Source organism: Pelecanus crispus, chromosome 2, assembly GCF_030463565.1.
Source record: "Pelecanus crispus isolate bPelCri1 chromosome 2, bPelCri1.pri, whole genome shotgun sequence".
NCBI lineage: Eukaryota > Metazoa > Chordata > Aves > Pelecaniformes > Pelecanidae > Pelecanus > Pelecanus crispus.
Window position 1 is genome coordinate 54145502 of NC_134644.1, and position 27521 is coordinate 54173022.

The 27521-nt window shown below is 39.4% G+C and overlaps 1 protein-coding gene across 1 annotated transcript in view; it reads left to right on the top strand.

The window, feature by feature from the left end:
* ELMO1 (engulfment and cell motility 1) overlaps positions 1–27521 on the top strand; it is a 270462-nt gene that overhangs the window by 93683 nt on the left and 149258 nt on the right. Inside the window, exons 14-15 of the mRNA XM_075728150.1 lie at positions 9134–9238; positions 23271–23379. Coding sequence (XP_075584265.1) covers positions 9134–9238; positions 23271–23379 — 214 coding nt within the window. The remainder of the gene's footprint in view (positions 1–9133; positions 9239–23270; positions 23380–27521) is intronic.

The window sequence follows — 27521 nt, forward strand, 5'->3', positions numbered from 1 at the left end:
CCAGTAGATTCACATGGCTGATTCATTTTGAAGTGGAGTTTTCTCAGACGTAGGGCTGACTTCTTTCTACCCTTTATTTGAACTAAACACAGCCTGGCCCTTTCCTTTTGCACATGACAGCCATTTTAGCTAGCTTACTTGAAAAAGAAAAATGTGAAACCTTTCTACAGAAATATCTAAAAGGAGAACAAGTTCTATCCCAATTTCCCTTTGTGGTACTTGGCACTGGGTTTAGGTTCCTTGCAAAGCTCACTGTTCTCAAAGCAATGCGGCTTGTAAGGACGCAGGGATGTCCCCAGCAACCTCAGTTGTCATTATTAATGAAGTTCCAACAGAAATATAATTCACTGCACAAATGGAGTGCTAGTCACCTTGTTCTGTGGTTGTGCCATGCCTACCATAGTATGTAAGCATCATATCCTTTACCAGAACTGAGAGTTGTTACAGTGGGAAGGATCCCATTTGGATTTCATTCAAGTCTTCTGAGTGATGATGTATGGGAGAGGGAACTGCAGCAATTGAGTGAACTGCTTCCCATGTGGGTTCTCTATAGATACCCATCCTCAGGAAAATTCTAATTATTATTTTTACCCTGATTTTACTCGATTGCTTATAATTTAAGTAATTTTTCTTTAAAAGAAATCACACCTGAAAGGTGTTTGAGTTAATGCACCTTAATTGCAGAGGCAAAAGTTATGTCAAAAAGGTTAAGTATAGCTAAAACTGCCTGAAGTGTAACTAAAACAATCAAAAAGATGCTTAGAAGACTCTGATTCAAGCAGCCCAGGATTTGGCAGAACTTTGTTTTTAACCTTTCGTTTTACTTAATAAAAAGGTCTAGAGATTCTTTTTTTTCTTGTTTATAGGCTACGCAACTTGTGCATTTTGGCCATACGCTAAGATACATACGTTTGTACACTTAACTATTTTGTATCATTTCCTTAACTTTTATACAAAATACTTGTTGAAGAGCTCTGAGGAGCTCTGAATTTCTCCTTAATTAAGTAGTCTTTGAACTATCAGTCAGGACTGTTAATGCTTGTACACCAGTATACCAACAGTGCCAACCATGGTGCTTAAATAATGAGTGGAAATCACAGTGTACCTTACTCAACAGACATTAAGTTCACCTGAACTCAAAAAAGGCTTTTCTTGCCAAAATTGGACTTAGGAATACTAAGTCTAACTAACTTACACATCTGATAGGATTCACAAACAGAGATAAAATTACTTAGGTAGATTTTGATTCGGCTGTGTCTGACTTCCATCTAGTTGCAAACACTTAATCTGTGTTTATTTACAATATTGAAGTTTAGATGGATTAATGTTTTTTTGCTTGCTGTTCCTGCTAGCACTTTTCACACTGTTTTCTCACATGACTGTCTTCTTGCTAGCTTGATAATTATCCTGCTGGGCAGGATGGGAATTTGTGCCTTAGACCCTACCTATGTAGAAAAGGCAAACTGCTTTAATGACACTGGTGAAATTAAACCAGTCAATCTCCTGACACGTTCCAGGGTCATAAAAAAGCCTATATTTATAACACTGTTTCTTTTAGGTTGGGGATACTCCATGCCAGTTTATCCTGGTGTACTTCTTGACTGCTGTAGTTCAAACAACACAGAAATTGCTTGCTGGCCAGGACATAGGTAGTAGACTTCCATCATGATTTTTGGAAGAGCTGGAGGTATCTGAAAACCTTTAGCCCTTGGGTGCTTTGCACCTGCTCTGGCTGGTGGAATACCTGCCTCACGCCCTTTCAGTTGAGCCTCCAGAAAGTCTCCTGGGAATAGTCCCTAATTCCCTGCAGTGAAAGCTGTCTGGATTAGCTCACGCCTTGTCCAACAGCAGTTTCATCTAAAGAGGACTGACTTTGCCCAAAAGCATGGAACAGGAAATCTGGCAGGGTCCGCTGATGTGGCTGTTAAATGAACTGGTAATCTCAGGTGTTGAGTAGTAATAAACTAGTATGGCTTTTAATTTCTCAACCCAGTCTAGCTAGATCTGTGAGTGGGTGTTTGACTGCTTATTCAGTTATTCTGTAAACTTAGTGAGTACTGGGAGATATTTGGTAGTAATTTCCCATGCTGAAAAAATGTCATTGAAATGACCATGTCCAATTGATTAATTTTAAATATCCCTGAGAGAGTACATAACCTGTTACTGTTTGATAATTTCATTCGCCCAGAAAACATTACTTCAATAATAAGTCAACAATCTGTGAAGCATGTATCCAACTTTAAAGTCTGTGCTTGTTAAGTAAAATAAAACCTGAAAGGGGGTTCATAATTGTCAGCATTGGACAAGATGTGATCGCTCTTAAGTTATAGCACTAATTTTAGATTCTTTTAGGCTTTCAGACTGTTGCCAGTCCATAGGGCTTAAGATGTTGGAATCTAAAGCATTACCTCCATGTAACTGTAAAGCTATAATATAGGTATGCGTAAAATTAAAAGAATTATGCAAGGGCTTTATGTCTTGCTTTACAACATGTAATTTATTCACGGCTGAAAATATGTAGTGCTTGTCTTTTGACATGCCCTGTTGTGTTTTATCTGATGATTTTAGCTGATTTATTTATGCTACCGTAACATTCAGATTTTTTCAGTTCTGACTACCATAGCATCCATTCATGATTGCGACAGATTTCTGGTGGTGACTTCTGTAGAGCTCTGTGGTGCTTTACATTAGATTACAGAGTAGCTCAGTGAATCAAGGGAATATGGTAGTCAAATTATGATTTTTTAATTTTTTATAGGGCAAATTATGTGCAGATTGTGTTTATGATTTCTTTGCTATCGAGAAGGTCAGGTTTATATTGGTGAATTTAAACTTGATCCAGAAAGGCTGTTGCTTAACATGTTACGTAGGTTGGAGTGAGTTTTATTATTGAAGGATAATATTTGTAGTCTACAAATACGTAGTGTAAAGCTGTCATTAAAAAAAAAAAAAATTAAACAGGTAGAAATGGCCAAATATTTGCTGAAACACAAAGCTGGAAAAAGCTAGAAATATGTTAGTTGAAGGAAAAACTACCATCATTGTATGTAAACACAATTTGTAAGTCTTTATGAAAGCTATATCCAATAGAAATATATCAGACTTCTTTATATGTGGTGAGGTACTGGGGATGTGATTTAAATGAATTGCACTGAAAGGATCTTAAAAGATTTTTTTGTATATTCTTTCAGAGATATAACAGTTGCTGAGTGTGGATACTTCTGACTTGAGGTAGACAGTGGGTTGGTTTGTTTTTCTGGTTGTTGTTTTGTGGTTTTTTTCTGTTTGTTTGTTTGTTTTCTTTTCTTTTTTTTTTTTAAATTCAGGGATCCTCCAGATACGTTTTCATTCTATCATAGAGTTCTGCTGGAAAATTTAAAAAATTTGCTTTGGAAAAAAAAAAATGCACATTTGCATATTTAAAGAGTTATCAAGGGAAAAACAAATCTGTTTGTTAGTTCTTGCTTTCATTGAATACATAGAGGTTGAAAATTCCCAAGTCACTGTTATATCTCATTAAATTGGATGGTGGAAGTTGTGTGCATCATCATCTCTTTGAATATAGTGCTGGTAAATAAAAGACAAGATTACTTCCTCATTAAGAATTTCAGCTGACTACCTCTTCACAAATGTTTTTTTAATGTAGCATTTTTTCATATTTGTAATTCTTGTGGAAATGAACAGATGGGAACATTTTGCATGTAAAACTTCAGGATTATTTACGGAATGGGTAAATGGTGAGATTGTGTCCTCGTTGATACTTCCAACGTAAGTTTATCAATTCATAATTCACTGCAAATATCACTTAAAAAGTTCCCACCCTCCTGGTCCTGCATTCTTATGAACAAACATCCCTGTATGTCCTACTGTAACTTCCTCATTTGACCCAGGGAGGGTTTTTGCGTAGGTGCTGTAGAACCAGGTGATTCCTTTCCTTCCTAGCCCATAGAACAGTGGCTTAGATTTAAAAGAAAGAAGAAAATGAATAAGTGCAAGTAATTGAAGATGGGAGAAAGTGATTACTGTCCTTTGCGCTATCTTCATAGACAGATCATTCCTTTTTCTGTAGAAAAAAAATATGACCAGTTTTGAGAGGGTTCATTTCAGATTGACACCACTTAAATTGGACTCTTCTTTTTCAGATGTTCTGAAGTCCTTTTATCATCAGTTCTTTTACAATCCTAATTCCTTCCTGTGATCTTCTGTAGTGTTTTTGTCATACAGCCTACAGAAGGGAGGCGTACAGAATAGTGTTTCACCTGAGCTGCTTTGGGGCTGTGAAAACAGAAGTTTGCTCATCTGTGTAGAACAGCTGTCACCCGGTCTAGCACCTACTGCAAGCAGCTTTCAGGACAAACTAGCATGGCTTGGTAACTGATTTACATAGTTGAACATAGCACTGATGCAAAATCTGTGATAGGCTGTCAATATCTGTCAAGACAGAAATAAAAAGTTTGTACCTAAATAGGCTGGGAATGCAGGGAAATAAACGGTTTCTGCACTTTGGCATATTCATGTGGAAGATACTGTTGTTAGGAATAATATAAGGAATGAGCGGTGCTTATTCCATTAGCAGTTATGTACAGACAGTACACCATTATTGTAATTAGGCATCTCAGTGCGAGGACACATTCTTATGACTGAAATCTATACATCCCTCAGAGATTGCCTTGGAAGCCCAGAGTAAGACAGTGGAGCCATTCAGGACAAGAGAGAGAGAAGAAAGCTTTAGGCAGCTAGGACTGCATGAGAATGCTAGGTTGTCTGTATATAATTACTGCACTGGAATTTATCCTGAATAGCTGTAATCTTGTGAAACATGCCCCATGATTTTTTTTTTTTTTAATGGCATAAGCAGACATGATTTTGGGTTTACATCTTGTCCAAAAGAATGAATTTTTATTTCCCCAGTACCCCTGTTAAGCTGGCTAACAAATTCTTGATGCTTTTGGTATATTAACATGTGCAGTATAAGAGCGTAAACTGTTAAATACTGCTCAGATGCTGAAGCCGAAAGTTGCATAGATAATATTCATTCTAATGGAAAAAATAAAAAATTATCTGAAAAGTTGGAGGTAACAAATCTGTTCCGTTTGTATTTCTTACTCTTGTCTTTTTATAGAAAGAAGAATGCAATAGACTTTGTACTAAACAGATGCAGCTAATATGCCTGAAGCATTGTGTTCCATATATTGAATAAATTATGTTGTAGGTGGGGGTGTTTGCATACTTCTGAATTATTCACTACAGCACTTTAGATAATTTAGCTTTGTACCTCATTTCTAAACCCACTCTCAATAAGTTAATATTTCAACCACAAACATTCAACATGTTAAGAAAAGGATGATTTTAGGGGGAGGGAGGAAGAAGCAAGGGAACAAAGCAGCTGGCATTCCTTTTGAATTTGAAGAATGACTGAAGATAATGTATTGCCTCACACATGCCAGAACTGTCTTGTGGATCCTCAGCTATTATCAGCTGGCATATCTACAGTTATTTGACTTAACAGAGCTGAAGATCAAGCCCTAGTTATCCTGGGATCCAAAGTGTCAGAAACTTTTGAAACAAACAACTGAAAGTAGCTGAGTTTATAGGCTTGACTTGGAAAAAAGTAATAAGTGATGGAGAGATGGCTTTTCTGATTGAACATAGAACTAGTAGTGATGGTAAGAGACAAAATGAGTCATCCTTACTAAATGTGGTGAGATTTCTTATGTCCCCATTGTGTTTTTTTTTTTTTTTTTTTGTTGGTGTTTCTGTATAATTTGAGATGTAGAATGGGATGAAGGAAGCAAAAGTAGGTCAGCCTTTTTATTTCAGTATCTTGCTTTTATTTTAACATTGTTTATAAACACCAGTGAAATGAGTGCTAATAATGTCTGGAGAGAGGTAGCTGAATCTTGATACTCTCTGCTTGCCAGGTATTTATCCACGTACACTCTGCCTGTGCTGTAGCTTGGGGGTAGAGAGAATATGTGCAGCCCTATGCTGGAGTTTTGCTTGCAAAAGGCATTGTAAAACTGGTGCTGTGTGGTTGCCTGTTGACAGCCTCCCAACAGCTTTCCCAAGGAAATGGTGAGGCTGAGTGTCAAGTGGTGTTCCCCAGGAGTTGTACTTTACGCCCAAAATGAAGGTGGTTTCAAACGCGTAGAAGGTCCCGCTAAGATGTTCATGCTGGATTTGGGAGGAGGGGGGCATTTGTGTGTCTGCCAGACCCAGCTTCTCAAAAAATGCACTTTCTGGAATGCTTGAAAATGGCAGGGAGGGAAGGTTTCTCCTTCCAGAAGCTGAAGTCTGTTGGGCTTATGATCTGTGTAAAACAGTCTTGTACTGATTTTAAATGTTCTGACTGATAAATGTATCGCACGTGGAAGATGGAAGGTTGAGTTGGGGAAATAGCCGCAAAGGACTTTTGTTCATCATTCAGATGAACAGATGAAAGTTTAAAATACACCCACCTCCCCACCCCCCCAAAATGTTAAAAAACTATGACTTTTTGGGAAACACAACTCAGTAAGCCTTTCTTTTCCTGCTCTAGACTACTGAAATATCTATTGCACATAAAATCTAGGATTTCAGACATCCTCTTGATTCCCTATTGCAAAATGATGAGCCTGTGATTGCATTGCTTGTAGACCAGTTCTCCTAAGCCAGAGATGTAAAATGAACAAATTGAGCACAACATCTTCAGTCCAAAATCTTTGTCTGCTTTTAAAGTAGCATCAGCCATCTCAATGTACAATTTTCACTTTCTAGTATTTCTGATCTTTCTCGTGGCTATGAATTATTGACTGGCTAAAACCAACCTATCATACATCTGAAGGTAAGACGGCAAGAGAGCGGAATCTCATATTTCTACAACTTTATGGCCTGGCAAAATCAACAGGAGGAAAAGTAGTAAAACCCATGCTTTTGTCAGTGATGTGGGTGGATCAAACCCTGAGCACACAGCAGAAACAGACTGAGGGAAGAAGAAATCTGTGCTGATCTTTGCCAGTTAGTTTTCTGCTAGTAAATGCACTTTTAAAGTCTCTGTCAGCTGGGTCTTGCAGGATAGAAATGCCATCGCAAAGCAACTAGGGAAATCTTTCTGTGTCAGAATGATGAGTGGAGCTGGAGATGTTGCAAAGGTGATACTGATAAAAGAGCATAGCAGACGATAGGAATGTTTTTTGATGGAGACATACTCTTGGGTCTTTGTTTTTCTGAGCAGCTTCTGTGGTGTTTTTGAGCCTGTCTGTAGCCAGGCAAATTTTCGTCTCTAAACCATGAACTACATGAAACTTACTCAAATGTACATTTAATTCCATCCAATCAAAAGATGGACTAATGAATATTTCGAGCAAATGTAGTTTTTCATGTAGTGTGTGAAAGAGAACTTTTGAAGTAGGAGCGTGAGGAAGCTAACACATTTTGGTTATATTTGGCGTGTTCATTCATTAATTCCAAAGTTGAAATTCATAGGTTCAGAACGTAACAAAAAATTGACCTGAATTCACAAGGTGAAGCTGTTTAATTTCATACACTTTCATCTGGCGCCCTTTATGTTCAGGAGTCCACAAGATCCAATAGACTTAATATAGCTTTTGAATCTAGTCGTTTTTTCTCCTTTTCGTGGTTGGTTTGAAACTGTTCTATAGCAGTTGAATAAATAAGTGTTTTGGTGGCTGTTTGCATATATATGTGCGTTTTCATGTAAATAGTACTTTTAGTCTGTAGTACCGCTGAGGATTCTATCTGTGATGGAAGACTTGAAGGTAGAATCATAGAATCGTTTAGGTTGGAAAAGACCTTTAAGATCATCCAGTCCAACCATTAACCTACATTACCAAGTCTACTCTAAGCCAATCAAGGGTAGACTAGACTAAACCATGTCCCCAAGTGCCACATCTACCCGTTTTTTGAACACTTCCAGGTATGGGGACTCCACCACCTCTCTGGGCAGCCTGTTCCAATGCTTGACCACCCTTTCCGTAAAGAAATTTTTCTTAATATCCAACCTAAACCTCCCCTGGTGCAGCTTGGGCCCATTTCCTCTCGTCCTATCGCTAACTACTTGGGAGAAGAGACCAACACCCACCTCACTACAACCTCCTTTCAGGTAGTTGTAGAGAGCAATAAGGTCTCCTCTCAGCCTCCTCTTCTCCAGGCTAAACAACCCCAGTTCCCTCAGCCGCTCCTCATAAGGCCTGTGCTCCAGACCCTTCACCAGCTTCATTGCCCTTCTCTCAACACGCTCCAGCACCTCAATGTCTTTCTTGTATTGAGGGGCCCAAAACTGGACACAGTATTCCAGGTGCGGCCTCACCAGCGCCGAGTACAGGGGAACAATCACCCCCCTGCTCCTGCTGGCCACACTATTCCTGATACAAGCCAGGATGCTGTTGGCCTTCTTGGCCACCTGGGCACACTGCTGGCTCATGTTCAGCCGGCTGTCTACCAACACCCCCAGGTCCTTTTCAGCCAGGCAGCTTTGCAGCCACTCTTCCCCAAGCCTGTAGCGTTGCATGGGGTTGTTGTGCCTGAAGTGCAGGACCTGACACTTGGCCTTATTAAACCTCATCCAGCTGGCCTCAGCCCATCAGTCCAGCCTGTCCAGGTCCCTCCGCAGGGCCATCCTACCCTCCAGCAGATCGACACTCCCACCCAACTTGGTGTCATCTGCAAACTTACTGAGGGTGCACTCAATCTGCTCATCCAGATCATTGATAAAGTTATTAAACAAGGCTGGTCCCAAAACAGAGCCCTGGGGAACACCGCTTGTGACCGGCTGCCAACTGGACTTAACTCCATTTACAACTACTCTCTGGGCTCGGCCACCCAACCAGTTTTTTACCCAGCGAAGACTGCGCCCGTCCAAGCCATGATCTGTGCTTCTAAAGCACTCAACCTTTGAGAAACTCCCTTCCGTAGCTACAGAAGTGAATAACTGACACGGCAGCCTCGTAGTGCTTGCATTTGGCTGTAAAGTTCTTTGAGGCATGGACCATTTCCTTGTTAAGAGTTCTCTGCTCAGCAAAAAGATCTTTGTCACTGGACTTTTTGGCACAGCGTTCTAACACGGTGCACATCACTGGGGAGCTGATAGTTTTTGTAAAGATGCTAATTGAGTGATCTTGTTATCATTTTACAGAATCATGTAAACCCAGCAATGGATTTTACGCAGACCCCTCCAGGAATGCTAGCCCTCGACAACATGCTGTACTTTGCTAAACATCACCAGGATGCTTATATACGGGTAAGGCTGCTTCTTGTCTTTGAGATCTGTGCGGTTGCCTGTTTGCACCCTTTATGTCCTGTTTACAGTTGACTTTGAAGAGGAAGTTCAGAATCCTGGTATCATTAGCAACAAACTCTAGGAAGACAAACCACATAACACTAGAACATGACATAAGTCTGTAAAAGCTTTGGGAGAAAGCTGTACAGCTGTCTCATCTGTCACTGCTGAGTCAAATATTACAGATATTACTTTTTGCAAATATTACTTTTTGCTTAGGCCTGCAAAGAGAAGGGGGATGAGCTTTTGCCTTTTTCAGATGCATGATAGATGTCCATAAGCTCAGAAATGAGTAATTGTGCAGAATTGTGTGCCCTGCTCTAAGTCCACCAAAAACTGTCAGGGTTTTCTGCGGAAAGGAGGCTTTGATGAGCAAATGCCTTGATAAGCGACTGAATTGGCAGTGTCCTGAGAGTTAAGATGCTCCCACTAAAACTACTGCTGTAGGTGATGGAGAAAAATAGGTAAAAAGCATCATGATTCACTTGCACAACCCGTTCCTGCCCCCTGCCCACTCCACTTCCTACATTTGTTATTTCAAGGGTAGTTAAAGCAAGTTATATGTTGCATCCTTACAGGAAGAGGCATACAGCTGAATAATATCTGCCTCTGAATAGAACAGCTTTTCCTGACCTTTATTGAAGTCGAATATTTGCCAAGCGTAAACCTAGCAAGCAAAGATGGAAGTAGAGAATAGTCTAGAAAGTCAGTGTCTTGAGATAGTAGGGGTGGTTTAACTCCCCAAGGAATAGCGTACATGCAGACCTGCTTAAAGAAGGTTGTTGCAAGAAGACAGTAGACACACCAATCATTTCTACTAAAAAGTGAAGAGTGAACTTCTAGTATGCATTATTGTCTTGTTCTTGCTCAAAGTAGAATAGTGTCAAAGCTTTGATAGGTTTGCAGAGGGCATGCTGATATCCAGGCCAGGATGATCCATGGACAGAACAGGAGACCACAGGATTGTCAGATCTGCTCTTTAAATACATCTTTCTGCCTCAGCCTGAATCTAACAATAACTATTAAAAGAAACTGTGGTAGCATGCAATACAACAATATTTATGAAACCCTATAAACCCTTGAAATTAAGAATTATTTCACATAGTAGGCAATGAGTATGTTTTCTAGACAAACTATGCTGAAATGTGTTTTTGTTTATAAAAAGAGAATGGGTTACTTTTTCTCATTAAAATTTGGTAAGATCTGGACGGTGCTACTTCATAGGTTTCTTTTGAAAATTCTAAATTCAGAGAATATTCCAGTGCTCCAAATGAGAGAGTTGTGTTTTAAAGAAGTCTGAAAGAATTTAAAGAGGACAGAAATTTTGTTGAGATAGAGCTTTCATTGACATCTCTCAATTTTTTTTCTTATTTTTCATTTTCATGTTGCAAATGCTGTCTTAAAAATTGGGTTCATCGTAGCATGTAATTAGCCGCTCTTTAGAAGAGACTTGGGTGTTGGCTCAGCTTTGTTTCTATAACGCAGTATTTTTGCTTTTGCATTACTGAGAATTTTTGCTGTTATTTTGAGATGCCTGTTTTTATTCTGGTATGGTTCCTGTTAAGGGAGTGTCTGGGTGCCTCATGTATTTCCTGCCTGAGAAAGAGTACACATACGCTAGACATGCCGTAGTAAGGCACGCTCAGATTAAATTGCTTGCTCAAAGCTGCTTTGGGAACTGTTAACCCACCTTGGGAGTATGTTAGCCTACCCATCTTTCCTGAGTAGTTCTACTTAGTGCTTACACTAGCATTGCTGGCATCGTAGCTTACTCATCTGCGGTGGTCCACCTTGTCATGTTAACAGCATGCTGAACACCTCTGAGATGAAGTGTGTTGTGCAACTCCTACAGTGTTGCTAGTCTTTGATCGCAAAAGACACCTACTTTCTATCTTTTCATCTCCTTGACTTGCTAGCTGGTGTACAGTAGTTTCCTGTGGGCCCTGACATGCCTGTTTACTTCTCATTTTGAGTTCATTATTTCGCATCTAACATTACCTTTTCTTCATGGCCTTTGGCTCCCAAAGCTTCCACAACACCAGTTTGCTCTAGTTGTACAGCCTGTTGACCTTGCTTATTTTTTCAGATACATTTCTACTCCTATACCCTAACAAAAATTCTCTGTGGTCAAGGTTAAGTTTCCACAAGAAATTGTTAGCTTTACAAATAATACTTGCATACTGAACAACTTGTTTGACAGGAGCCCTTCTCTTTTTTTCATTGTTGATACTAGGAAATATTTTGGTTCCTAGGAGAAGAGATTATTTTCAACTTGGCCCTTTGCAATACAGTTGATTGCTGTACCATGGGTTAATTCCTAAGCCCCCAAATGAGACAATATCTGTGCTGTGCAGTAATTAAAAAAACTGGAAATCAGAGTTGGTTTGAAACAAACTTGGAAAATACAAAGTTTCTTCTGACAGAATGTGGTGTATTAAGCAAAGACACTACCAGGAAATCATGATGGTTTCACTGAATCTATTGGCAGTGCTGCATTTTAATGGGCAGCATGAATCACTGCAGTCTGACCTGCCACTTTTAGAAAAGAAGACGGGCAATAAGTAATCTCTTCCCTTTTCATTCCTTCTGCCTCATAAGTAATTCTGCTTAGAAATAATTTACATAATAAATGGGTTGGTTAGGTGGGAAGGATGTCTGAAACCAAAGTGTCCTTTGGGGGGGTGGCAGTGGGGCTTCAAAGACCAGTACCAAACAAAAGTACTCATAGGAAGAGTAAATACAATTGCAATGTGTTGCAGAACATGGGTATGAAGGCAGTGGAGCAGATGGGTAACTCGGCATCTTGAAAGTAGAAAGCATTTCAAGGTGAAAACATGGGTGTCACATGGTGAAGGAGGAAACAAAAATAACCAAACTTTTTTTTCCCTGTTTGATTCTTTCTTACAACCCATTTCTCTCATTCACCTTTTTCCTGTCAGATACTTATTCCTGAAATTACAGTAATATGTTTTCTTTACTTGCTGTCTTCCTTCAGATAAACACAGTGTTGTTTTTCTTTATTTAGACTTTGAGTTAATTGAATCTCGGTTTTTGTTTACTATACAATATGGCTGGAGCCTCCAGAAGAAAGATTGTTTAGTGGACGGGGAAAAAAACCCATGCTCTCTTTGATTGTCCTTAGCTTTTGGATTTTTAAAAAAAGTTTCTTATTGGTTTCCTGTTGAGTTAGCTTTTCTTTCTCTTTTTTTATTAATTGTTTGGTGCTATCAATGACTTATATGCACTGCATTTTTTTCATGTTCCACTTAAATAATCAATTGCTATTGTCAGAGGCTTTCCTTTTAAAAGGTGGTGACATAGTATATGGAATGCATTGATGGAATTAATGTTGAATCCCTGCAAGAAATTTTAAAAGTTCCACAGGAAATAATTGGCAGCTTCCCAAGCTACATAATTATAGGACAGTCAGTGTATAATTAAAGTTAACAGTGAAGAAAATGATTGGAATAAAGCTTTGTGACAGATAACTTTTTTTTTTGTTCTTTTGGAGCAGACAAGTCCTCCCCAGTTCCAATTTGCTGCTTTCCAAAACTACTTTAGCTTCACGTTCTACTAATTTTAAAAATAAAATTATAAGTTACCATTTAAAACAGACTATTCAGTGCAGGCATCTTGAGATTTTTCTTACTGGTAACTTGTAGCAGTGTGCCTTGAAACCTTCCTGAGTGTAAAGTCTGAGGAAAAACCTTTCCATAGAAATTATGCCACCATTGCTATTAGTATCTCCACTTATTGGTGCTTTGTCATTGATTTGTTTGGGAATTTGTGGTGCAAGGCTATTCAGATCCATTTTGTTTTTAAGGTACAATGAAGAGAGAGGTATAAATATATGAAACTGAAATATTTTGCATGCATATATACTTCTGTAGGTGTGTATTCATTTGCCTGATTTTATTTTTTGTACACATGCACTTCAGATATTGCTAATATTGATGTCAAATAGTGATATTTACTTAATTTGGTGTAAAGTGCAAGCTAAAGGAAGCAAAATAGAGCACTTCTTTTATTTGTAACCCAAAAAGAGAAATTTGATAGTTGTCCTGTGTTTAAATGTGCCATGTTTGGGCCTGGGATGCTTCTATAGAAACACTAGCTTTGCAGTTTTGGTAAGTTGACCCCTGTATGTGCAGTCAATGTTCATTCAGGTGTTCTTGACAGCAGGCAGCAAAATCAAAGCTACTGCTCCAGTTGTGAGTGCACTGCCGTTCGTCTTGGATCTTGGCTAATTTAACAGTGTTTCCAGGCACAAAGAGCAAATGCCATTGAGTAAACTGAATTTACAGCAACTACGCCTTAGCTTCTAATGTACTACCATTGAAATATTCCTTTATTTTATTTTCCTCCCAGTCATCTAACTATAGTGATAACCTTCATCAGGGAGGGAGTGTAGGATTTTACTTAGACGTTATTGTATTTCACAGTAAGTCAGCTGAGTCACAAAGAAGTCCTATACGACATTGTCTCTGGTGGGCTCACATTTCTCATTCTAATGAATTTGCTTTTGATGACTGACAAGTTGGTGACTTGTCTATATTTTTCTTCTGCGCTTATGACCAGCCATATTCTAGCAAGTCTCACTGCTTCTTTGGGGTGAGATTCTTCATATGTGTAGGGAAAAATAAGTGTTCCTTAGAAAGACATCATTTTACTGTAGCCTGAAATTCAAGTCCCTCATCTTGAAGGCTTAGAGGAAAAGGCTTACCCCTTTTCCCACTGATTTTATCTATTTCATGCAAATATGTGTTAGATATTGAACGTAAAATTTTCAGTATAAAATACTGTTACCAGGGTGGGAAACAGGTGTTGAAATCCATGCTGAAAAGTTGGGCTTATTAATCCCTTGGTATGTTTTATAATGGATCCATTGCTACTACATTTTTGTGAATGATGTGTAAGATATTTAGTGGTATGCTCCTAAATTTTCTGTTCTTGTATTTAAAACAAATTTTAAAAGTTATTAAAATGCTCCAAACCAAAACAATGTTGGGACGTTAGTTGAGCCAAGAGTTATTTTGATTACCTGAAAATTAAAAATTGAGCTGCTTTAGGGTCATTAGTAGAAAATCCCCTTTCCCCTGCATCTGCTGAGGTGGAAAATCAGTTATTCACACAGCTGCAATGCAGAGACACTTCTTCCCCAGCAGCTACTTGAATTGCTGCTTTTGAGGGGGTTGAGGAGGGAGTTCTTTTCCCTTTTGAAGCCTTCAGAAGTCACAGTGGAGGAGCAGGTTCTGTTTGCGAGTACCGGTGATGCAGGCAGGAAGATTACTGGCATCCTGCAGAGACCTTTCAGAACTTTAATGGGTTGAGTCACAGTCAGACTGTCTGCCGTATACTTTCTAACCCATGCAGTTGTTGTATAGGAGGCTGCCTACACATCCTTCCGTCAATTCACAAAGTCTCCTCATGCCTACTCATTCTAGCCTGATCAGATATGAGTAGTCCAACTATTTCAGCATTTTCTGAAATAAAACTGAGCCCGATTTCTGCCATGCCTTCCCCCCACCTCCGAAATGATAGGAAAACAGATGTAATTTATTTCTGTTGTGCTAAAGTTAGAGAGAAAAGTGAGCTGTGTTACATGTGTCTTCCTGGTGTGTCTCGTAAGGAATCCAGTTTTCCACATAAGACCTAATTGCCTAAGGCCAGTGAGCGGTTCCCAGCCTGATAACGTGTTCTTGCCTTCTCTTTTCTCTGCCGCTCTTTCCATTCTCTGTTCTTACCCTCTGCTCAGATACCTAACTGTTTTTCTACCTGCCTTTTGTTTTTCCCCCCAAACATCACTCAATGTCTCTGCTTTCCATCCCAACACACCAGGAAGTTGTGTGGTTTTGTTCCAAGGGCCTCCATCACTGATGGCAGAATTGAGGTGGGTCCCCTACAGTAAAGACGAAAAAGCCTGGAGTGGCTGGTTGCAGCAGAAACACAGACTTAAGTTGGTACTGAGGGAAGAGGAGAATTGTAAGGGAGTCATGGCACCCTCTGCACAGCCCTACGTGGTATACACTATGGGATGCGTATGACAGCGTTACAGTCCTGCATATGTTCAGATCACTTCTCACCATTCATAGCACACCTAAACTTTCCCATGTATATGGAAGCTGTTGGCTAAATGAGGTCCTGATCCAAAGGGCCCAGAAATTGTAGCAAGTCTAGCTATTTGTCTTCAGAAGGTTTTGAATCATACCATGAGTTGCAGCAGTAGCACAGAAAGATTTGGCTGGATTTTGTGGAGCCATGATCCCTCCACCCGCAAAGCTGAGATGTGTATACATTGGGAGAGAAGACTAGCTGTGGAGCGTCACAGGTTTTCCCATTTACTCTGTGCTGGGAGCTTTTGTGATGCTACTCTAGCTGCCAGTCTCACTGATGTGCAATAAAGGTTGATGCTATTCTAATATATCCATACCACAGTAATGTTAGGGCACTAGTAGGGCCTGTTTCACATTATGAAAGAAAAGAAAATTGAAAAACTTGTGATATTCTGCAGGTACTGCAGTATCCTTCCCTCCTCCTCTGCCACAGGTGAGCAAGGAGAGGATCGCAGGGAAAGCATTGTCTTCTTACATTTGTGTGGGGCATGGAGGGAGAAGGAATACCTGACCAGTAGTTTTCAAACTGGACCACGTCAACACCAAATCATGCCCCCCATCTGTGCCTGTGGGAAGTGGAGAGCGCATCCTGGTGCTGCTTGAGAAGATGACATGGCAGCTGGGCCTTGTCATCTTGGGTCTTACCACCATGCTTTACGGTGATTTGGTTGGTTCTGCATGGAGTGGCAAAGAAAGGAGGAAGATACATGATATTTCAAAACAAACCACTGCGTATTTAGCTCTTGATGGAAAGTAAAGACAATACAATCATGCTTCACGCTAAGCTGTTTGTGTGAGAAACAAAATTTATTTCTAGGTGAGCAACTGCAGAACCTTTTGAATTTAGCTTGTGATAGTTTGGCAGTAGATTTGTTTTAAAAGAGGGGGAAAAAACACACCATAATTTTTCCAGAAGACAACCAACTATTGGCAATTTTAAGCCATCTTTGTTAGAAGTGTTTTATGGCTGCAGAGTCAAACACTGGCTGTAATCTTACCACGGCAGTTTCAATTTACCCTATTACTTATATGCTGTTATATAATGACATAATCAGATGCTTTTCTTTTCCCTCCTGCCCTGTATGACTCTGTCACTGTCTCCTGGCTGCTTTGCCATAGCAGGCTCCGTGCCTTGTGTTAGCAGTTCTCCCCAGGAGCTGCAGGTTACAGTGCACTTCTCACGCGGTGCGCTGGTTATCCCCCAGGTGCTTATTCATAGTTGTGCATGACAAAGCACATATCAGACTCTTAATGTCTGATCCTTAACATGTTCCTAACATAGATGTCCCTCAAATAAGGCAGGGCTTTGCATCTGTGTTTCTCATGTCAGTGGCTCCTTTCTTTTTCAGTACCTGTAGTAGGTCTCAGCTCTTCTTTCAAATCTCTGCTTAAATTGCAATTCTGGTGCCTTCCTGAGGAAGGCAGACATAACTGTTGCTTTATTTTAGTTTTGTCAATGAGGAATTTCTGTAATGCCTCAGGAATGTGAAGGCAGGATGAGATAAGGGAGAGAGGAAGCATGGGAAGTTGAAAATAAAATATTGAGGATAAAAAAACAGGTTAGAGGGGACAGTGCTGAGTGAAGGATTTGGAAGAACACTGATGATGAAGTTGAGGCAAATGACAAACTGCCTTAGGAAGAAAGCAAAATTGGTGAAGAGGATGAATGGAAACTGAGTCTGTCTGCAGTAGAGTCCCCTTTCCTTCTCAGGAAGCATATCCTTAGGACTTCCTTCCTAGAGTTACTTAAAGCATCTAAATGAAAAGGGAATGGTGAAGCCTACCATATGTGATAAGGAGGCTTAGGAAAAGGAAAAGCAGCATCAGGAAAAGGAAAAGCAGCATCAAGAAAAGGAAGAGCATCCCTGCAATTTTTGGGTATTAAAATGCTGCCTGACTTTCCATTTTTGGGTCTAAGGAGGTTTTTACCATCTTTTCTAACCAGCTCTCTGAACCTCTTGATATTAACCTACAGCAGAATGCTAGAAAACTTGGTATCTATTAATACAGGATCATTTTAGATAGTACTACAAAATAGGTCTGGGGAAATGCTCCTTTTTAATAGTGCAGCAATGCTTGTTGAACTGTCTGCTGTGGGATTTATTGTAAGTATTGATGCAGCTATAGTGAGTCTTGCCTTTCACTTCTGTATTTGCTTTCTAATCATAATTAATCTCTATTCCATTGCCAAGCTCTGAGGTTGGTTCAGGAATCTGAGAATGACATCTGCAGTTGCTGTGGGCAGTATCCTTTGAGCCAATTTAATCTTTAATGTGAGGGATTAAGGGATTAGCTAAATTGATATTCCTTCCCAGTGAAGGAGGAATATTTCTATGTGGTGGTTTCATCCTCCTGGATTTTGATGAGGAAGCTTTTGAATATACTTGTCTTCAAAACTTTGCCTTTTGCCAGTCATTAACTCCTAGTTGCAGGTATAAGCTTCATTGTTGAAGCCGATGCAGATTGTTAAGCACATGGTAATCAAATGTGGAAAATTCTTAATTTAATCCACTGCCTCCCTGAGGATCTGTTTTGTGGTCCTGAGGGTAGTGATGGACTTGATGAATAATTCAACGGAAGATCATAAAGGAAAACTGCCGTAAAGTTGGAAAATCTTTTGATTTGGGTTTTTTTTTGTTGTTGTTGTTGTGGTTTTTTTTTTTCACCTGGGGGTGGTGTTTTTTGTTGGGTTTGGGGTTTTTTGGAGATTTTTGCATTATTCTTCTGTGATTTTGGCATGACACTTGAATTTATTTTATGTTATTGTCCGTGCCATTGGTAGATACCTTGTAAAGGCAGGTGAGCCTTCTTTGGGCAATGCTGAGCACCATTGAGTATAACACAAGGGGAAGTACAAAAGATCTAGTAGTTAAAAACAACAACCTAACATTCTCTAAGGAGGAATATTCTTTCCTATATCTCTCTGAATGCTTTGTTGGACAATTGGATGTTGGAGGGCTGCCTTCCACTTCTTGAAAAGACTTTTGGCTTCAGAGGAAACAGGGTACTTCAGGCAATTCATATGGCTAAATCCCAGAAGAAATATAGCTCTCACCAGTTGCTGACCAATGTTGCCTGAAATGTCTACCTTTGGAAACATGATCAAGCCTTCATTTCTCTTTCTGATCACTCATTAGTTTTGCTTGGTAATTGGGAAGTGTTTTGCTTTCATTTACAGCAGGAATTTGTAAATAGGAGAAGTACATGTGGAGGGTAACTTAAAAATAGTAAAAACTGTACAGATCTGTATTCTGCTACAACTAGTGTCAAATTCCCATGCCTTAATAGGCTACAGAGTTTCACCTGTAGAAATGTCAAGAAAATGGAAAACACTGACTTCCTAAAATTTTCACCTCCTTGCATTTTTAAAAACATTTTTAAACCTCTTCCTTTCTCCTCTTCTGCTAGTCAATTAATCTCATTCTTCTTGTGATGTAATTTTGTTCTCATTCTATGCTTCTCTCACTCACTTCCTCTTTTTCCCCCTCCCTTTTTCTGAGCTGCAGGTTTTTGGAGTTGTTTTTTGGTGGGTGGGTTTGGGTTTGTTTTTTTTTTTTTAAGAACAACAATCTACTTTTTAAAAAACCAACTCTCTCTCCTGTCTTGCTTTTTAATGTCTTTTCATCACTCAGACTTTTCCTGGCTGCCTTCTCTTGGTAATTTTCTTTCCCTTTCATTTTCTTTTTCTTGAGATTTTTGCCTGGATTTTTTTTGCTGTTCCCTAAAGAAAAAAACCCATGTTGTTGTTGTTATTGAGCATTACACATTGTGGTGGGTTTCTGCTTTGCCTCATGGTAATGGGCAATATTGAGCAAAGGAAGAGAAGAGGATCTGCAATACTTAGTACTCCCATACTGTGAGCTGGTTTTGGTTTTTATCTGTATAACATCTAGTGTATTAGAAGCCACATTTCCATGTTGGACCTTCCCAATTGTGTAGCTCTGCAAGGAGTGAAGAAAGGAAAACCTGTCAGAAGTAGATTCCTAATATCGAAGGGCAGCCAAGCAGACCAGAGTCAAGGTAGGACTGAAGGAAGATGGAATATGAGCTGGCAGTGTGCACAGGTGGCCAAGAAGGCCAATAGCATCCTGGCTTCTATCAGAAATAGTGTGGCCACCAGGACTAGGGAAATGATCATGCCTTTGTACTTGGCACTGGTGAAGCTGCACCTCAAATACTGTGTTCAGTTTTGGGCCCCTTACTACAAGAAAGACATTGAGGTGCTGAAGCACATCCAAAGAAGAGCAAAAAAGCTGGTGAAGGCTCTAGAGAACAAGTCCTATAAGGAGCAGCTAAGGGAACTGGGGTTGTTCAAGACTGGAGAAGAGGAGGCTACGGGGAAACTTTTATCGCTCTCTACAACTATCTGAAAGGAAGTTGTAGCAAGGTGAGTGTTGGTCTCCTCTCCCAAGTAGCAAGTGATTAGGACAAGAGGAAATGGCCTCAAGTTGTGCCAGGGGAGGTTTAGATTGGATATTAGGAAAGATTTCTTCACTGAAAGGTTTATTAAGCACTGGAACAGGCTGCCCAGGGAAGTGGTGGAGTCCCCATCCCTGGTGGTATTTAAAAGACATGTAGATGTGGCGCTTAGGGACATTGTTTAGTGGTGGACTTGGTAGTGTTAGGTTTACAGTTGAACTTGATGATCTTCAGGGTCTTTGCCAACCTAAGTAATTCTATGCTTCTGTGGTGTCAAGAGTTCTCCTGCAGTGTCCGTGATTTCTGCCTTTAAATATTTGTTTCCCCCAAGCAAAATTTTAACTGCCATACCTGCCGATTATGAAATGCCTGGTAGATCTGCAACTCGCTGTGGATTTGTGAGGGGGAGGAAGAGGAAGATAATAGGGTGTAGCCACTTCATGAGCATTAATGATAGACCGCCATTTGAATGAAGGTTGTGTGGGCTTTGTGACTTCCTCACTACTTTCCTTTCCTTGGTAAAATAACTGTTATGATAGGAATATGAATCAAGCCAACAGTATGCTCTGTAGACATATAGAAATATTTTCAGTCTAGAGCTGTGTGTTATGTTTCTTTCCCTGCTATTGCTTGCACCAGTTTGTGGAGTAAACATGTCCATTCCCTGCTTATTTCTCCTCCATAACCAGAGTGATAAAGGAAATAGCTGATAAGGGCATTATTTTAATGTTGTATTTATAGCATTTTACTTTGGAACAGGATATGAGTCGCAAAGTCGTGAAAAGAGTATTACGAATATAATAATGAATGTTGTAAATCTGTTGCCAAGATTAGGCACGATTTCTCTTTGGGTATTTGTAAGAACCTCTTTCCTTTTCTTTCCCTTTTTACCATTGCTGTTTCTTACTGAAGATCCGTATCTGTCAAACTTGCCTACAGATATTTAGATGTAGTAAAGGGCCTTCCATCTTCCTTTCTTACAGAAATGTAACATGTCAGCTCTGCCTTATTTTGCACAGCAAATGCTAAAAGATGATGCTTGCAGAGAGTGTGTCTGAGGATCATTTCAAGACTGCTTTACATATTGATTACTCAAATTGCCATTTAATTTGCTGTATAGCAATACACAGTGCCTTAACTATTTCTCTGGCATTCTTATTGATTGCTGTAATTCTGCCTTACATTATATGCATATATGGTGTCACCATTAAATATTTATGTGCTCATGAAATGTTAATATGTCGGGTTAATGTGAAACTCAACAAAATGCATTTGCCAGAAGCAAGGAGGAATGCTGATCTGAGTGCTTCCCTTCCCCTCCCCCTTACACTTTCATTTTGTTTCTCCATTGATTTTATTACCAGTGTTTCTCTGCTGTATCTAAATCTGTGTCAAAGCAGCCCCCTGCTCCAGTATGCAGATCTTATGTTTTATTATGCGAGAGATAAAACACAGTAATAATAAAACAAGAGAAGTGATCTCAGGGAAGTGTTGAGACACAGCCTTATGTTGCGCTTGTGCTACTCTATCATCGCTCCTGCATTTGAGTATGGAAATGTAGCATTATCCTCCATGAAAGAGACTGAAGCAGGATGACTCATCCAGAATGCAAAGTCATATTCACATGTTCCTTGAACAGTGGCTGCAGCAACGTAAAACAAAAATTGCAGGGGTGTTTCTTTGATTTGGTGCAGCTGTTATCCAGAGATGACATGGAACAATTAGATGTAATTTAAACCAAAACTTTTAGAAGGAAACGTAACTCCTCTTGGCAGACTGGTGAACACAATTCTGACAGTGTCCTGTTGGAAAAGCCCAGTAAAAATTTGTGGGGGTGAAATATTTATCATATTCCTAATTAATTTCTTAAGCTTCTGTGGGAAGTCTAGGTCAATTTAAAAAAAAAAAAACCAACAAACAACAACACTGGAAAACAAAAGAAAGTGATCATCCACTCTCATAACACAGAGAGCAACCATCCTTTTACATCCCTGGGTGATGAGTTGGGAGCAGAGTATCAGCTAGAGGCTGCCCTTTGTACAGCAGGACTAAAATAGATGCTTGGTGAAGAGGCTTTGGCATGCTATGTGAAGCACATAACTTTCCTGCTTGCTTCTGGGTTTTCACTCTTTTCCCATTTTTACCTTTAGCTGCTTCACCAAGAAGGCTTCTACACATAAGAGAGCGTGAAACAGTCACAACTAAGATCTGGGAGGGCAAGGAAAGGTTTTGCTGGCATCTAGCGTTGCGTCGGTCCTCTCCTCCACCGCACTGGTTTGAGTGAAGTTCCAGCCTTAGAGCCTTTTGTAAAGCTTTATTTGCTGCTAAAATGGAAAGATTTAAAACAAACAAACAAACAAAAACCAAACCAAAACCACAACCAAAATAAAAAAGCCAAACAAACAAAAAACATGATGAAAATGGGAGCTAAGGAGACAGGAGGAATGCAAAGCGGAGAGCAATGTCTAAACACCTGTTTATGAAGAAAATTTAGAGGACCTCTGAGGTTCGCTGGTGCTTAGCAAAATGTCTTACCTTTGAAATTCATTTTCTTCCTCTGTCCCTCGTCCCCAGGCTATACAACAGCTGTTTAGGATGTATTTTGTTTCTTTTTTTAAAGCTGGTGGCAAACTTTGTTACTGCAAAGACAATTCTTGCTGTGAATCTGTTTTGACCATTTCTTTTTTTTTCCCAGCCCCTATTTTGCTCTCTTTTTGGGCTTACAGCTTCAATCAAATCTGTAGTATTTTTATAAGCGATTTTTTAATCTACAGTGAAATAATGTATCTGATATGGCAGAGCTTAATGGGTATAAAAATGCCCAAGGAATTATTTTCTCCCATTTATTTTGCAGTGTCACTCAACAGAGAATATAAAAGCTGTCCTTGAGTCACTTTTGCACCATTCATAGGCTTGATGCAAGAGTGATCCCTGAAATGTTTTGCACACAAGCGCAAGCTTCTTCCATAATAGAGAAAATGCGCACATTCTGTTCTTTTGTGGACTTCAGTTTGATTTTTGACACTTGGACCTTTTTTGGAGCCTGAATCCAAAATGCAATTTTGGTCCCACTTTTTTTTATCATTCCTTCTAAGTGTGTTCATGTCTATAAATCGTTATATCTAATTTCCTTTAACTGACACATTTGAAATGAAACTGTTTCTTTCTCTTTGGTTTCTACTGCAGTTTCTCCAAGCCAGGGGTGGTGCAGAACAGCAACAGTGCATAGGAATGGCAAAGCTTCCCAGCTGGTCACGGAGCAGGACTGCTGCTGTGTTGCTGGCTGCCTCAGACATAGGTCATTTAGCTGTGTGGAGGGCTAAGGTTTATGAAAACAGAGTGTCCACATACAGTTTCCTAAATTCAGCCTGGTATATCTTCTAAATGTTGGGTGTGGAGGACAGTACTTTAACTCATGGGTTCTTCAGACTGATTATTTTCCATTTTGATTCCTCTATCAGATTGTCCTGGAGAACAGCAGTCGAGAAGACAAGCATGAGTGCCCGTTTGGCCGAAGTAGCATTGAGCTGACAAAGATGCTGTGCGAAATACTGAAAGTAGGAGAGCTACGTAAGTTGACCTGTTTGTTTGACCTTGAAGAACCATGGAGCAGGTTCAGTGATACCTAAAGACTATTTCAATGAATTTCAATAATAATTTCTCAGTACGGTTACATATTGTACACCGACACAGTGTACAGTATGACTATGCCTATTTTTCTGTGTCTCTTACTAATTTGTGGACATACCAGGGATGAGGGTGGAGTAGGGGAAATGGGTACCCGGTCTTTCAATCTCTTCTGTGTGAAACAGGGCAGTTGAATCATTTCCAGAGGGGTCAGTTAATTTCCCATCGGGTGATTTGCTGTAGTAGACTTCATGGTCTTACCATTCTATGGCCTTCTCCATAGGTTGGTTTTATATGAGTATCATAGTCATTCTTTGTGGGATTGCTCATCTAAACTGACACATCCCATTTTCTCTTAGATATCTAAAGCACTATCTAAATACCAGATGATATATGTATCATTTGCTCTAACAGTGTGATACGAAATATTGTATTTTAATACAGAATAAACAAGCTGTCTTTGGCTTCGATTACAGTCCCTTGACAAATTGGTAGATACTATCAAACAGAAGAGCATGTCTGTATCTTCATTAGTCTAGAGTGTTGGTGTTTAACTCTATCAATATATATATAAATTTCACTTACCCATCAATAACGTTTTGGATCCAGCTGCAGTCTGTTTTGGCAAGCACTACCACGAGCTTCATGTTCTTCTTGCACAAGCAGGGGGCACAACTGATATGCTTTGTTTCCTTCAGAGACATTGTCTTCCTTTTGAATTTTTTTCCCCAAGAAAGATTTTTTTTACCTTTACACCCAAGTCCACAAAACGTAATGAGAAGAGCAATGCAAAAGGCAGCAAGAAAGCCTATAGGTATCATTGGTTCTTGTTCCTATCATCTCTGCAACAGACAGCAAAAGCTCTGTTTTAAAAGTATGATTTGGCTGTTAATACATCTAAAGCTTTTAAATGCAGTGTCTTGAGAGAATTTATTGACCAAAGGAAAAATCTATCTCTGTGCAATGGACCAGGATAAAACCTGTGCATTGCTTGCAGCTTGCAAATTGACACTCAGTATTTTACAGACCCAGAAGTGATACGATGTTTACTTTTGAATACCATCTTAAGTAAACCAGAGTTATTAAGGAGCGCATTCACTATGTCTATAAATAGTTTAGCAACTGTTTTAGATGTATGGTAATGTGTTGTGTAAGGTTCAGACTGTAGCAGGTATGTCTCCCTTAAAACAACCTTACTGCTGCAGTTGAGGTGTCTAATGTCAAATCATGCATGATGGGTCTGTCTGAATTTTTCTGCTGGTAAATGTAGGAGGGACATATCTCAACAAAGCTGTAAGCCTATTTGAATTAAGTGCTAAAGATCAGTTTTATTTTTACAAACGCACAGAAAAATATCCGAAATCCAAAATATGGCTTTGTACATGCTGTTTTTGTTTATGTCCCATCACGCCATGGGACTTGCACTGCACTTTGCTGCTAAGAAAGATGATTGATCTAGAGGTTAGCCAGGTGTCTCAGACTTCTTCCTTGCTGTGTCATAAGACGTCATTCAATAAATAAACCTCTTTTTTGCCGCAGATGTGTTTGTTGTCCACATGCAGGGGACTGTTAGTATGTAGATGATTTGCTATGTGTGGTACTGTTTGTTCCAATTGCTTCTGACTTCTGCAGATAGCTCCTTTCATGTTTTAACTTTTTCATTATCTGGTCTTTTCAAGTGGGGACTGTGAATAAAAGCAGAGGATTTGGGGTGGGGCTCAGTTACCATATGAAGAAAATATGAAAGAAAAGCTATTTTTGCTATCTTAGCTTTAGAAAGAAAATGAATTGTATTTTTTTGGTTTTGGGGTTTTATGTTTTTTTGTGGGGTTTTTTTTGTTGTTGTTAGAGTAGCTCTATGGTTTGGAAGTGTGGGGTTAGAAAGAAAACTGAAAAATTCCCTAAGGATAGCTCTGGCTAAGGGACGTTACCTTTTCATGTTCTGAAGCCACTTGCTTTGGTGTTATTAAAGCTTCAAGTCACTGGCGTGCTAGGTGTGCTGGTTTGCAGCAGGCTCCTGTGGTGTTCTTTCATAGGCATGTGACGTTGCACAGAGAAGATTTGATGCTGAGGAGAAGTGTACTGGTGCTTCTGTTGATAGAAACCAGATGTAGCACGACTGACTTCTGTAAAGTCATGCTAATCTACACCCACAGAGCATCTGTCTCTGGATGCGGCAATAAGATTGCATCGTAGCCTTATATTCACAGGGGACAGAGCTAAGGTTACCTCTAACTCATCTTGACTATTCACCTGTTCATCAGTATGTTTCCTTAATGATTTTGTTTGTGTGGAACTCTAATTGTCATTTAAAAAGGCTGTAATAAAATACACCTTTAAAATAATGTACAGAAAGCAGATTTCTTGAAAATGGCTGTCACAGATGGGCATCTTAAATGACCTGTGATCAGCCATATATTTTATTGACATGTGCTAACTAGAACTGACATCTTAGGAAAATAATGCATTCAAGTTTATTCTTCACTTGAAAATAAATATTGTATTGCTGAATAGGATTGGACATGTTAAAAATCAGTAGTTACAGTTTAGGGCAAAAGCGTCCCTGGTAGTTTGTATGCGTTAGGTTTCAAAATATGTATTTAAACTGCCAGTGTTTCTTTAGAAATTCAAAACTAGTCAGTATTGTATCGGAACATAGAACTTTTTTTCTAACAGTTTCTGAATTGTATAATTTAAAAGCCACAATGAATTACCTTTTTGCTCATGAAATATTCAGCAGTGGAAACTTTCTTAAAGTACAGAGTAGATAAAAGCTGCTATTATTTATGAAGAGCACTTTTAATGCTGATTATATTCCCCTTGCTGCACTGTGTTAAATACCTTCAGGCAACAAGAAGACATTTTACCATTTCTTTTTGGTCCTTTCAAGCATGCATTCATCCCAGCAAGGACTCACAAAAAGTGTTAAAGGCGTGCAAGCTCTTCTGCATTTGTATTTCTCCAAATCCAGGTACTGGACTTCTTAATTCTTTGACTTTGGTTCTAAAATGTTAATGACTTGGAAATGCATCTCTTCTTCAGCAAAACGTTTAAGCGTATGTTTAAATCTTGCGTGAGTAAAGAAAGCTCAAGTGCAAGCTGTGAGTTGAGCATATGGTAACTGCTTTACAGAGGTGGACTTGCAGAGTAGAGGAGCTAAAACTTAAGAGAAAGATTGGTGTAGTGTTTAAGTAACATGGAAGTTAGAATGAAACATGTCTGTAAGCCTCTTCAATGAAATCTCTGAATCAGGAAAGAGTGGGATATTTGACTATAAATCTTTTAATCTTGTGCTACTGTTGCTGTTAAAAAGCCATTGAAGAGAATGGCTTTACTGAGTGCTTGCCAAGGCACTCATCTTGGCAAACACTATCGTAATTCTGATTTCTCCAGTAATAGCTTCCTTTGTATATCTTGGCTAACAAGATGATTTGCTTCTTGTCTTCTGTGTAACACTTATCCCAGTGATCAGTCCTCCTTCTCCTGTAGGGTAAGGCACTTTGACGTTCCGCATCCCTGGTACACTGACAAGTTTACAAAGAGCAGAAAAGATCAGGCCATTTATATTTTCTCCTTAGTAGCTACAAAAACTAAGGTAACATCCATCTTCCCTCTTCTTCCTTCATGTTTCAGTACATGACATGTATGCTCAGGGGAGAAGGAATACCCACATAACAGAGTCCTGGCTTTGCTGGGAGGCAGTAACATTGCAGATAAATACAAAAATTAAAAACAAAATCTGAAAGACCTTCCAGAACTGGAATTGGTAAATTTAATGGAAGATTTGGAATTTGTTAAAACCTAGTATTTGTTGTAAAAAAGAATTTGAGCTCAGTATTTTGCATAAGTAGCTCTAATCCTCTCTGATCTATGTCTACAGTGTACCTCTGCTCAGCAAGTGACACTGTTCCTACCCTCAAAACCCCTTCAAACTCTCATTCCTGGTGGAAGGTGGTATTTGACTGTGTTACCTGATTTATGCAGAACTGGTACAGCTTCCCAGGCTTGTTGCCTTATTTCCATACAGGTTCAACTGAAATTGTTTTGTGTTGAAGCTGGCGAGGAGGCTCGTCACTGATAGGTGA